The sequence below is a fragment of the Hippopotamus amphibius genome, chromosome 2 (genome assembly GCF_030028045.1).
Source record: "Hippopotamus amphibius kiboko isolate mHipAmp2 chromosome 2, mHipAmp2.hap2, whole genome shotgun sequence".
NCBI classification, from domain to species: Eukaryota; Metazoa; Chordata; class Mammalia; order Artiodactyla; family Hippopotamidae; genus Hippopotamus; species Hippopotamus amphibius.
In genome coordinates this window covers 40,288,119-40,301,575 of record NC_080187.1, presented here as the reverse complement: position 1 = coordinate 40,301,575, position 13,457 = coordinate 40,288,119, and the positions used below count along the sequence as shown (strand labels likewise).

The 13,457-nt window shown below is 44.3% G+C and overlaps 1 protein-coding gene across 2 annotated transcripts in view; it reads right to left on the bottom strand.

Annotated features, from left to right (window-relative positions):
• Nucleotides 1-411: 411 nt before the first annotated feature.
• The window catches only part of TLE1 (TLE family member 1, transcriptional corepressor), an 84,158-nt gene continuing 71,112 nt past the window's right edge, over nucleotides 412-13,457 (bottom strand). For both annotated transcript variants that reach the window (XM_057720211.1, XM_057720212.1), the window contains exons 15-20: nucleotides 9,256-9,505; nucleotides 7,263-7,510; nucleotides 3,685-3,832; nucleotides 2,114-2,264; nucleotides 1,120-1,196; nucleotides 412-975 (exon numbers count right to left, since the gene is read on the bottom strand). In XM_057720211.1, the coding sequence (XP_057576194.1) occupies nucleotides 868-975; nucleotides 1,120-1,196; nucleotides 2,114-2,264; nucleotides 3,685-3,832; nucleotides 7,263-7,510; nucleotides 9,256-9,505 (982 nt within the window). In that variant the 3' untranslated portion in view covers nucleotides 412-867. The remainder of the gene's footprint in view (nucleotides 976-1,119; nucleotides 1,197-2,113; nucleotides 2,265-3,684; nucleotides 3,833-7,262; nucleotides 7,511-9,255; nucleotides 9,506-13,457) is intronic.

Genomic DNA, 13,457 nt, shown 5'->3' with positions numbered 1-13,457 from the left:
GAAATGTGCAGTTTGTAAAGGGAGAGACTATTGATTTGAAAATGCTAGGCTTCCCTAGAGAAAAGAATATTCTGTCTCCCAATGAATCACTAAGAAAAAGCAAAGCTTTAATTTGTGACCTCGAATCACAAGATTATTGAAACAAAAGACTGAATCTTGGCAAAGTTATTTTTGCTTCTCAAATAATCGTCATTAATAAACCTTCAATTACTCACTATTCCTAGTCTTGACTTCCTGGTTAACTCAGAAGTGTTAATTCGGTTCTAGTGCAGTGGGAGTCTGTGACCAAATATATTTATAAAATAAGAAGTGCATTTTAAAACTTCCTCTACAAATGTGTGAACTTTGCTTACAGAACCCACACCAATGATCCCAAAGCGTTGATAAAAACAATGAAGAAGGAGAAGGAAAACCATTTATTGGTACTAAAGCCTTTACTGTAATAAACCAAATATATTTACAATTTATACAAATGTTTAACCTTCAACAAAAATACAAAAAAACATTTCACAAGATGCAAAACCAGGAAACAAGTTCATTGGAGACACCACTGCTCTACCAAGGACAGACAGGAGAGGGACCGCAAGGAACAGAAAGGTAATCTCGGCAGATCTCACAGAAAGAAAAGGATGGACTCTGCCCGCAACCCTCACCCCTCTGTCCACTCTGCCTCGGTGCTCCATTTGGTCTAGGTAGATAAGTGACCTTCTGTTGATGTGCTCGTCGCCTCCTCTTTGTAGACGGAAAGTAGTTTTGTGTCAAGATTTAGAAACAGGTTTTTGTTTTTAAAGTTACAACTTTTCTATTTCTACAAATTCAAAACATTTTGGCCCAATTCAACTATAAACGTTAAACCACATAATGTTTTCAGTAGATGACCTCATAGACTGTAGCCTTCTTGTCCCCTGAGCCAGTGACTATGTACTTGTCATCCACAGAGATGTCACAGCTGAGCACGGACGAGGACTCTTTGGACTGGAAGAGAAAACAATGGACGTGTGTTTAATGTGGAACAGAGCTGCTCGGAGCCCTGCTCCCTCCAAGGCACCTTCACTTCTGGCATCATCGGCAATGCCGCGGTGCAACTGTCTGCCTTTTAAGTAAGGAGCACTGACTTACCTGGAATATACTAGCTCCATAGGGGGTCCGCCAAGCATTGAGGAGGTTGTCTTTTCCAGTACTCACAAACCATTTACCTAGAATTAGCAAAGGAACATGTGGTTGTGGTTTAACAAGATTAAAATTCCTGCTATATATGAGCTACTTGGACTTAAACTCAGAGCATTTTTAACGATGAACTACCATGTCCAAGGGTTTGAGCTATGATACGAGTAGAGAGAGCAGGTTTTAAATCTGGGCTCCACTGTGAACCATCTGTGATCTTGGGTTTAATCAAAGCAGTGGCAGGGACCATGTCAGTCCTATTAGCCACCGGCTACATGACAGGTAGCTTCACACCCAGCATGCAGTGGGTTCTCAAAGAGTCAATCAATGCAGTTGTTTTCGGTTAGTTTCCTTATGATAAAATGGGACTAGGAAGGATTAAATGACAAATCTAAGTAAAATGGCAGAGAGACTATATGGCCCGTAGAAAGTGGTCAATATGTAAAAGCTATTCCTCCATCCATCCATCCGTCTCGTGAACAAATATCTGACCCCCACCATGAACTTCTTCCCTCATTATCCTCACTGCAGAATGTAACAGTCTGGGTGCAGCTAAATGCTGCCTTCTCTGAGCGTCGGTTCCTCATTCTGGCCAGTCCACAGCGACCTCCTCTACTCCTTCCCCATTCTTCTATAAACTCCCACCTTCCCCTCTCCGAGTGGTAACGAACTGGCCCCCACCCACACCCCTGACTCTCCCCACTAAAAACAAACATGTGTCAAAACCTTGTATTAGGCAATTTTATCGCCTGCTGACTTTTCTCAAATTAGGGAAACAGACCGAAATAGACATCACTATGCTCTGAGGGACATTTTAAGACAATAGAATTATTGCATCCAGCTGCTCAGAGAACAACATTTTTTCCAGATATGATCTCCACTATGTTTTTTTAGAAGTATTTTCCATTTAGGCCATCCACATCCCCGGTTTTCTTTCAGCTGAACTCACCACAATAAGCAAATTTTAGGGACAGCACGCAGCTCTCGTGGAGATGCAGCTGGTACTTGTCGGGTTTGTTCACGTGCAGGACCTCCACGTTGCTGCTCTCCATGCCTACGGCCAGCCACTCCCCAGCTGGGCAATAACCGAGGGAGAATATCTACAAGAAGCAGAAGAGCCCCACTGAGTATTCTGCTCAATAGACTTAGGAAGGGAACAGACAACAAGAAAAGGGGGAAAACTAGCAAGAACAGGAGGATGTAATAAACTTAGGCAAAGTCTACAGAACAAGCATCCCAACCCAGATAAGTCAAGTGTTAAAGACTTTTAAAAACAAATGGAAAAAAATAAAAAGAACTGCAACACATAGCATGGGTGATAAAATCAAGAAATCATTCTTAATAATAATGGTATTTGTGTGTGTTGTTTGAAAGGGTTCCTTGTCTTCTACAGATGCTAACTGAAATACTTATGGATGAAATGCTATAACGTCTGGGATTTACTTTAAAATAATCCAGTGTTTGGGGGCAGGGATGACAGATGAGACAAGGCTGGTCATGCGTTGGTAACTGTTGAAGCTGGGTGATGGACATATGGGGTTTATCATATAATTCTCTGTACTTTCATATATGCTTGAACATTCTCTGTTCTCATATATTGAATATATTTGAAATTTTCCATAAGAAGTTTAAAAAAAAAAAAGGCAGACCAAAAATAGGATCCTACCCGTAATGGGAACAGGGCTGGAAGGGAACAGGGAAGACTATAAGAAACTCAACAAAATTTCAACAGACACATGAAATTTAGTTGCATGTACAGTTGTTTTCCATTTCTGTCCTGTTTTTCCTGAGCAGAGTTATTTTTATTATAAAGAAAAAAAGTAAGTAAATAAGTCTTGATAAAAAGAACAATCCCACCATCAGAAAGCACTTAAAATGGCATGCACTGTCTTTCCCCAAACAGGCCTAGATTTTAGACACTTGCTATCTAAATAATCTCCACAATCCACAATCAAAGTTGCCATTTTTATATCATTTCAAAACTCCATAAATCTAGACAGCCATGAGTCCAATTTCTAAGGAATGAGTAATAAAACAGGCATCCGCTGAGATACTGCTGTATTTTTTAAGCTCCCTGATGTAAGCGAAGTGAATTAACTTGTAGAGCTGTTATGATTTTTCTCTACTCTTTGTGATATCCCTGCATATTTTTTCAAGGTCTATTTACATGTGAATCAAATCATCTCTCACCCCCACGTCAGATGGTGAGAAGATGAACAACAGATCAGACCCTGTTATTCATGGACAACAGATCAGACCCTGTATGTTCTACACGGCACAAATTCCTGAAACGAACTCACATACAAATAAAACAACTAACATGTCTTAACCTTAGCATTTTAAAAACCAGTCTAAGTGTTTCAGGGTGATTTTCTGTGTGTGTGTGTGTGTGTGTGTGTGTGTGTGTCTCAAATTAAAGCCTGGTCTGTTTGTCTAGCTACTCCTCTGCAGCAGCAGATGGGGGAGCGGAACACCACACACGGAGCACCGCGTGGGTTCTGGGGAGGGACAAGCCCACACCTGGGAGGTGAAGTCGTGCTGTTGCAGCTGCCGCCCCTCGCGCAGGTCCCAGGACCGGACAGTGTTGTCCAAGCCGCCCGTCCAGAGCTTGGTGCCATCGTTAGAAATGTCAATACAGCTGGCCCCGTCCGTGTGGCCCTGGAATTGCCTGATAAAACAAACCAGATTGAATAATGATTTCCTGCCAGAGCTCAAGGTAAACACCATTGTGTTGTTAGTTTTGGACTCGCCGTGCGTGTGTCACCTCCTTGGCGTCTGCTGATGTGCAAGATCAAACCAGCCTTCCCCAGAGGAGGAGAGGAAACGGCACCTGCAGACTTTCTTTTCCTTTTTTCATGATCCAAAAGCTGAAGAAATGGAATGCCGTTTTAGGTCACCACACAGGAAAAGTTAAATATGCTCCTATAGCTATTCTTACAAATCTGTCTGGAAGGTAAAATTCCTCCCAGGTCTGGAAAAGTTTTTAAGTGTGAAAAGAGAGGAAAAAAAGACAAACACACAAAATCCCAAGTGTATTCCTTAAAGAAAGAGGCAGGCTTGGCCTTTAACCGCACAGGCCTGAATCACCACATCGCCAGCTTGAGGCCCAGGAGCACTTCCATTTCCATGAGTGAATAACACAGCGTGCCCTTCGTGCCAACAAAACATGAGCTCATGTATTTACTCAACCTCGCTTTTTCTATTGGAAAGAGCCCCACGTTAGGAAATCTGGACTCCCAGAGACAAAGGGGCATGCCGGCCTCCTGACTCAGAGGCTCGGGGCAGAGACAGAACTGACTGCTGACTGACCCCTGGGCACGATCCTGCCTTGAATCCCAGCACAAGGCTGTCGTTCTCTTAAAGGAGAACCTTGTGCCTCAGTCAAAAACCACCACCAGGGACGTCCCTGGTGGTCCAGTGGTGGAAGAATCCACCTTCCAATGCAGGGGACAGGGGTTCGATGCCTGGTTGGGGAACTGAGTTCCCACGTGCTGTGGGGCAACTAAGCCCGTGCGCAGCAACTACCAAGCCTACTCACTCTAGAGCCAAGAGAAGCTCTCGACCGCAACTAGAGAGAGGCCTGCACGCCGCAACGAAGACCCAATGTGGCCCAAAACAAACAAACAAACAACCACCCACCCACCACCAAAGAACAGACTTGTGGTTGCCAAAAGTGGGGTGGGGGGTGGAAGAGGGAAGGACTGGGAGTTTGGGGTTAGTAGATGCAAACTATTACATATAGAATGGATAAACAACAAGGTCCTACTGTAAGCACAGGGAACTCTATCCAACCTCCTGGGATAAACCATAATGGAAAAGAATATAAAAATAAGAATGCATATATGTTTATAACTGAGTCACTGTGCTATACAGCAGAAACTAGCATATGGTAAATCAACTATACCTTAAAAAACGAACAAACAAAGTAACCCACAAGGGACCACCACCAAGAACAACCAACCAGGATCTGCTGAGTGCAGTGCTCTGCCTGGCCCCAGGCGGGGCCTGCCTCGGGGAGGCTGATGTACGCCACCACAGGGCTGGTGGTCTGGGGGTCATGGACCTGGTTTTGCAGGTCAAGAGGGAGCAGGCAGGGGAGTGATCGGGACAGGTGAGAGGTGTTCCTAGGCCCAGTGAGGACGGCGAAACAGGCAGAATCCATGAGAGAACTGCTTGGAATTTCAACACCCAGAGAGAAGTTTCCATCGCCTTCCTTCCTGCTACCTTATGATTCCTGCAGAGCTCCAAACTTTAATAACACTGAGCTTGGAATTTAAAGGGCCTGGAGGTGAAGACTAGAACACCACTGTGGCCCTGAATTCTGAGACAAGATGTGAACCATCACTTCAAAAATCTCTTCCCTAAAAACTACTGAGAACTTCCATCCTGGTCCTCTCCCCCATGCACCCTGACTCTCTCCCTCAAATGCCCCAGCCTGCATCCAAGGCTTCCCCACTGGTCCCCCAGGCCTGCAGCAGTCCTGCCCCATCTTTCCAAAGTGTTGCTTTTATGTCTTCAAACAGCTTGTGAAACCCACAGACCTCCTCTTCATTTCATCCTCTGAATTCTCTTTACCTCTGGAATTCATGAAAGACTTGGACTCCTTGAGAACAACTGTGTTTCTCTGCTGACCTAAGTACCTGGTGGCTGTTCCTCCATCCCTCCGTCCACCTATCTCAGCGCCACCCTCAGGCTCCTAGAAGGCAGACCCTAAGGCTGTTCAGAACATGCTGGGTCACAGCAGGTACAAAGATATTCAACAGACTCTACTGCCCGGTAACACAGAGTGGCCACGAGCTATGTGCGGCCAGTCCAAACTGAGAGAGAGACATGTGAGAAGCACGACCATCACACCCAACAGGTACTTCCTCCCTGGGGGCTGGCACAGAGCAGGGGCTCAGAGCACACGAGAGGGCAGAGTGCCTGGGCCCCATCACAGCTCCTCCACCATAACAGCAGGATAACAGCAGTGCAGAAGTGACAGGGTTGAAGAGATGAGGATTTGAAAAGCACTTTGAATAAATATTTTGAGAGGGCTATTTATTAAGCTAAAAAAAAAAAAAAGGCAGAAAGAAAAGAAAAAACAGCCAACACTTGTGAGGCTCAAAGTTTGAAGGTGTGTCAGCTCTGGCTCCATTTGTTCCCTTTGCTCATTCTGAACTGCCCAGAGAGTGACAAGAAAAATAACTGCCACACTGTCACCCACATGCAGGGACAGAGTCTGGTTCGGTGACACTTAGTGGATTTCTACAAATAAGGCTGAAGAAAGAGTGAGCTGCTATGATGAATTTCACAGCCCATCCCTTTCCTCCAGCTCTGGGCCCGGAAGTATGAGAGGAGCCCTGCTAAGTAACCTACGAGTCTAAAAATGCACCATGAACAGTGTTTCTGAATGAAGATGAACTGTGACACGAAAGGGCAAAACACAGGCCCGTTCTGCCTTAGATGTTTAATTAGTGCTTCCTCTTCTGAAGACTTTTTTTCTAACATCGCTGATGTGAGCACCGACTTAGCCAGAGGGAGGGAGCTGGTCAGAGCTGAGGAGGGACATGAAGGTGGCAGATTCCAGGCAGCTGGGCTCGTTCCTGGGTAAAATGACCCCTGGACAGGATTTATTCAGTTATTGAGCAACACAGCTGCTTTAAAACCATTTTGTGGGTGAAATTCATGGACTCTCCTCTTCTAATGTCCTTTTGTTGATTTTCTGTCATCCCTTATCAATTGCCGCCTGTTTGCAAATACGAGGTTCTAGGCAAAGCCAAAAACATCCAGTATTGAGGACCTTTTGTACCTCTACCTAATCCATGGTATGCTGTCCCTTGGCAAAAGCCACGAATGTTTTTTCAACAAATCTGGCATGTGTACGTGGCTGAAGAATGGGAACATTAAGGAGGAAAATATAAAGTCTGGGTGACATCCAAGCACAGCAGCAAGACCGTAAACCCCCTGAGGGTGGCAACATGGTCCAGACACCCAGATCCAAGCCTGGCATGTGTGGGCTAAGCCTGGGGACAGGCAGGGAAGCAGGGATAATAGGGGGTCTTCTGACTCAGGTACTCAAGGAGGGAATCTCCACTTAGGAAACCACCCCTGCTCACCTCACCAGCGTCTGGTTGTGCAGGTCCCACACGGCGATGTTGCCGTCGCTGCAGCATGAGAAACAGACCTTGGAGTCGGGGCTGATGGCCAGGGCGTAGCAGGCGGGGGCCGAGGACGTCAGCTCTGCCTTGATGCGCGGAGTGGGAGCCGCCAGGTCCCAAATGGACAGAGTACTGGCTTCCCCTCCCACAATGAGAGTGCAGCCATCAGGGAGCAATTTGCAGGAACGGATGTAGTTATCCCTGTTCTGTGAAATAAACATAATTGAATTGTTATAATGCATGACCAAGCAGTAACAATGCCATGCTCTCTAACTGCTGTCTCAGTTGTTGACTTAAAAAGTGGTATTCCATGGACACTACCAAAGGGAGTGTCCTGTAGTAAAGATCAGCATCTGTTGGCCACAGGCTCCTTCGAAGCAGTAAACAAAGCAAACTCACAGGATTGCTCGGCACATGTGAAGGCTTAGATGTAACTGCCACTGGTGCCCCATTTCCTGCTGAGTAGATGGACTTGAGATGATCAGTGGATGTAAGGTAGTGGTACACGTACTCCTCTATGAAGTCACCACTTTTCAAAGCCAGTTTGTAAATCTCTGACCTCATCACCCTCCGTGATTGACTATTTGGAAAATGCAGATCCGCTGCCTGTGTTTTGGTTTTCACTACTCTTAAGTCTCTGCCTAAGGCTTGTACTGTGTCTTCCTTAGCCAGATGGATCCCTGTCTAAGACTCTAACACAGCTGCTTTCTCAAGTCGTGACATGGCTGCTGTCATACTTAAGCCTCTCAATCTGAAGGCCAAAAAAATTAATAAAAGAAGGCATCTCTCCATCAAAACCAACACATTAGAAAGGGAGGTGGGACTTAAAAGGACCCCCCCATTCCAAAACAAAGAAATAACTGCTCTCCTTCAACCCAAACAGATACAAAGTCTTTACTATGCTTTAACCATGGTCTAGTGTTCAAAGAGGAGAGAAATTTAAAGCAATGTAATTTCAAAAGAGATGAGTGTTACAAAACTCTCCTACTATTAGGGTGGCCAAAAAATTCATTCAGGTTTTACCACAAGATGCTTAAGTATGTTTCCCCGTGTTTAAGTTTCATTAATGGATATATGTTGAAGTTCTCTACAAAAATAAACCAAGAACTAGCCCAAAGAGCCTTTCCATCTCGAAAATGCAGTTGGTCTTCTTTTTGGAGACACCTTCTCAGGAATCCTTGCCATCTGCCAGGCAGGCCGTGTGTAACGTGTACCACCTGCCCCGGCAGAGTGCAGGGAGACACCCTACAGGGGCAGGGTGGCCTGCAGTCCACTTAAGGCCAGTGGTACGTGGTCTGTAACTCCTGTGGTTACCGTGTAGAGAACTTGTCCAGATGTGTTCTATGATCCTGAAAAATGCAACATGGTATTCTCATACTGCACAGGGAGGTGGAGTAGGTGCCTTGGGGAAGCATTCCCACCACCCCTGTTCTGCTGACAGCGGCCTGACTTCTTGCAGTGTGATCTAGTAACTCTTTCCTGAAGTTAAGGTCATAAAACTCAGCCAGGTCTCCCTGAAAACACAGACCCTGTTCAAATGGTTTTATGCCACGTTATCAAATGTTTACTCTTCAATATTTATCCAAAGGCTGTAGGGAAATTAAAAGTCAAGGGGATTGCAGGGCTCAAGAGCGCAGGCCTAGCCGTGCTCCATCCATTAAACGGGAAACCCCCTTCGGAATACACATTCAAACAAGGACAGCTTCTGTCAACTACCGTTAAAACATTTTTTAAGAGAAATCCATCAACTCTGGGATTTAACCACTGAAACAGCAACAAAGGAAACTTTCACACCGAGGGGAGAGGGTGGGGAGAGCTAAACAGCTAACACAGGAAACAGAATGGGCTTCCATTTCCTCATAATGGGAGGAAAACCCAGGCCCCGACAGCGATTTCCTCGTTGAGTCTCCAGGGGGAAATTACCCTTGTGCACCGGTTCCTTCTCACTCACCAGACAGTCGAGCTGAGAGACAGGGCTCTTGTTGCCGGGGTGGCTGATGTCCCAGACCTTGACGCAGCCCTTGCCCCCCGTGTACACGTGCCGCGTGGGGTTGCTGATGGTCACCGCGCACACCACCTCCCCGTGGTTCAGCGTGTTGATCTGGCGGGCGTGGCGGGGGATGCCGGGGCCGATGAGGGCGTCCGGGGGGAAGGGGACAGGCTGCATCTGACCGTCCGCAGTGACGTGGAAGGAGTATGCGCTTTTGGGGAGGGGGTGATTAGGCAGAAGAGAGAAGAACGGGAGAGGAGACAGAAAAAAACATTTATCATAAAGCAATCAGTCGTTACTGCAGCACGCTTCTGTGAGAAAGACAAAGGAAAGATTCTTGCTACGATTTCCTTTTGAAATCAATATAAGTTGAAGTGTTTACTGATGGAACAAGTGAAATAAATAATAGCCAAAGTCTAGGGTGTAAAAAAAGATATATATTAAATGATAGTTTAAAAATTTTTTAAGATTTTTAAATTGCGCTCCTTCATTCCGTAAAGCATTCCTTCAAAGCCAATTAAAAAACACTAAATGTGCTTCCAAATGAACATAAAATACCTTCTTCTTGTACCTTGTATAACTGTATGATTTCTTAGTATAATTTAATATGGTTATTTTTGATGCTTAAGATGAAGCCCTTAAGAGCTCATAGTAATTACACATGGTAAAAGTATATTTCAACGTCAACAAACAAAAACAGCTTTCTAGCCGGGAGGGCTTGGGGGGACTGAATTGGGAGATTGGGATACTAAATTGTACACTCTAAATATATGCAGTTTATTGTATGTTAAAAAATAAATAAATAAACACTATTTTATAGAAAAAACAAAAACAGCTTTCTAAATGTACCACTTTAAGCCTTGGACTTAAAACTCTCTTTTGCATAATTATTTTACCTCAAATGGCTTTGTGACCAGACTTCAAGTTTCCTCCTCAACAACCTCCCTGTCTACTTTGGCCACAAAGCCCAGTTTTATCAAAGGCAGCAAAGCTCTCAGCTAAAAGACTATTCTTCCCAGCTTTACTCTAGCCAGGTGTGCCTGTGTGCTGACCGATGAGATGTAGGCAGAAGCTGTTGGGTGGCACTTAGTTCATAACTTAAAAGAAAGGGGACTCTGAGGAACATGGAAACTATCTGTACTATCCATTCAATTTTGCTGTGAACCTAAAATTGCTCTAAAAAATAAGTTTATTAATTAAAAAAAAAAAAGAATTTAAAAAGAGGGAGGGGAGTATGCCGTCCTTCTTCTCTTCCTCCTTCCTGCTACCTGAACTATGAATAAGACAACTGGAGCTCCAGCAGCCTCTTTGGGCCACAAGGTGACTCTGAAGATGGAAATCAATTGCTGAGGGGGACGGAACAGAAAGACAGGGTGCAGAGGCCCTGGTGACACTAGGATACCTAGAGCTGTATCACTGGGCTGTGATACCTGCCCTGGGCTGCTGACTGCCAGTATTTTTTACGGGAAAGAGAAATAAACTTCTGTGTTACTTAAGCTACTATTTTCTTCCCTGTTAAATACAAACAAACAATCCTAGTGCACACCTTTCGTTTCCACACCAAACTCTTCAAGTACATTTTTTCTCTAACAATCGAATTATTTAAACTCCAAGCACTAATCTATTATAGATACTACAAAATATGCACAAAGAAAAGACCCTGTAGAGGATGGAAGAAATGAGTGCTAATACGCTAATATTTTCCACCCACATCTGAACTAGGGACTTTGAAGACCACTGCTTTCACTTTCTTCTTTTTCAAAGCATCACTTGGTGATCTAGAAGTTCAACATTACATCTTTTCTATAGGTCTGCATATGTAAACAATAAACCATGTATGTAGGGTTTCTTCCTCCCCATAACCCTCTGTGATAAGTCTGGACACGTTCTGGAACTTATCATTGGCACCTTAAAGTCCCTTGACAGATTCATGGGTATTAATACAGGACTTAAATTTTCATTTTAATGCTAACTCAAATTCTGAAAAATAACTAAGCATGCACAAAACTGAAAACTGATACAAGATAAAACCCTGAAAATAAAATACGTGTTATTATCTTCCTTCAATAAAAACAAAACATCAAATATATGAAAAGACTTTTAAAAGAATTTCCCCTTCCCCCCACCAAAGGACACAACCTCAGATATGTTATCCCCTGGCAAACTGGTTCCAATAACTACTATTCAGTGGTTATTTGGCCCAAATCCTTAACATTACTCTGAATGTGAATGACTGAGTACACGTAATGAGAACCACACAGAATGTCCTGGGAAATAAATATGCACATAGAACAACTACAGCTCAAAGCCCTTCAGTCACCAAACCACTAAATCTCCTATTTTTTTTATTGACGTTTATTTGATGTACAACATTATATACGTTACAGGCATATAATATACAGGGATTCACAACTTTTAAAAAAGTTATGCTCCATGTATAGTTACTACAAAATACTGGCTATATTCCTTACATTGTACAATATATCCTTGTAGCTTACTTTATACATAATAGTTTGGACCTCTTAATCCCCTACCCCTATTTGTCCCCCACCTTCCCTCTCCCCATTGGTAACCACTAGTTTGTTCTCTATATGTGAGTCTGTTTCTTTTTTGTTACTAAATCCCCTGTTTTTTAGCCCACAGTATCCTTTAGTGTCCTCAGTACTATATCAAGCCCACACGACATTTCAATACTTGCACACTACAGTTAATGGAACCTATGCCATTTATTATAGGATATTTGGAGTTGGAATCAAATAGTATCATATTACTGCCCTTGAGGATGAGACCTCAAGAATTGGAGTTTAAGTTCTTTTCACATTCTAAGTTATGTGACCCAGATACCAGGTACCACAACCTGGGTCTGAAAGTAACAAATGAACAGTGGTAAATGCGGGGAGAGAACTTGCCTCTTAAAGCTTTCCATGCTGCAAGAATAATGGCAGATGTGAAGGTTAGTTTTTCTGTGTGCTATAAATCAAGGTGGGCACCTCCAGGTAGGCAGTTTCCAGCAGATGCCCTTTTAGCAATTCCGAATTTTTAGGGGAAGGATATTGTATCTTGCTTCAACTAGAACCCTGCTTATTATAGAGTTAAATGTTCCAGATTAAAACAGATGCACAAAGCACAGACGGAGCGCTGTGTGCTTGTCTTTGGAAGATACCCACCTCTCTCCCAGGTGTCCTCTTCTTTAAACCACGCAGGAGGTCTGTGATCATCATACTCAGGCAGTTTAAAATTGATTCAGAGTGCAGTGAGCTGCTGCCAGAAGCTGTGAACACGCGTCTGTCCCAGGGGAAACCCATGTGGATGTTAATACATCAGTCACAGGGGGCCTCCGAGGAAGCTGGCGCTGCCCGCTGTGCTGGAGAGCCTAATCAAGTGAACAAACCCCGACGAGGCACAGGCCAGGCGGAGCCCACAGAGAGACCGAGGGGAAGGGAAAACCAGGGGAGCAAACGAGACAGCCTGGAATCTGCTATTCACCACCAGGAAGAACACAAATGCCTCTGAGAAAGGTCACATTGATGGCATGCTGTGCCAATGTTAAAGAGATCCCAGAAGGAAACTTACCCTCTTTACTGAGTGAGGAAACAGGAACAGTAAGATCAACCAGGAGGGGGAGTTTATCAACGGACAGTGTGCGTTTAGAAACATCTCTCAAGCCTGAATGTAGACAGAGATCAGCCCTAAGGGAAGGCACGTGGTACTACTGCATTTACGGAAGTTCAAACGCAGTCAGGATTCACCTTTGGTATTAGAAGTCAGGTGGTTCCCCTTGAGACTGGAAGGGACATGGGAGGGGTTTCTCGGGCGCTCTTGGTACAAAGTCACTGGGCGATACACACATGATTTGGCGCACTTTCCTAAATATATACCTCAGTTTTAAAAGTTTGGGTTTATTTGTTCATTCAAGAAAAAGGTGAGAGGAGGGCTCCTGACGGATGAACACAGTAGGCCAGGTCCACAGCCAGGTTGGGAGCCCAGACTCTGCATTTAAAGGGACCTGAGATGCGGGGCCCCTGGCTCGCGGCAAGGACTGTGGTCTTCCTAATGCACCTAATTACCTGTGGCCTATAAGGTTTCCATTTCCTGATCAACAAGATAGCAATAATAACAAAATATAAGGGTTGCAGGGGTTGTTATAAGGAAAAAGAGAGATA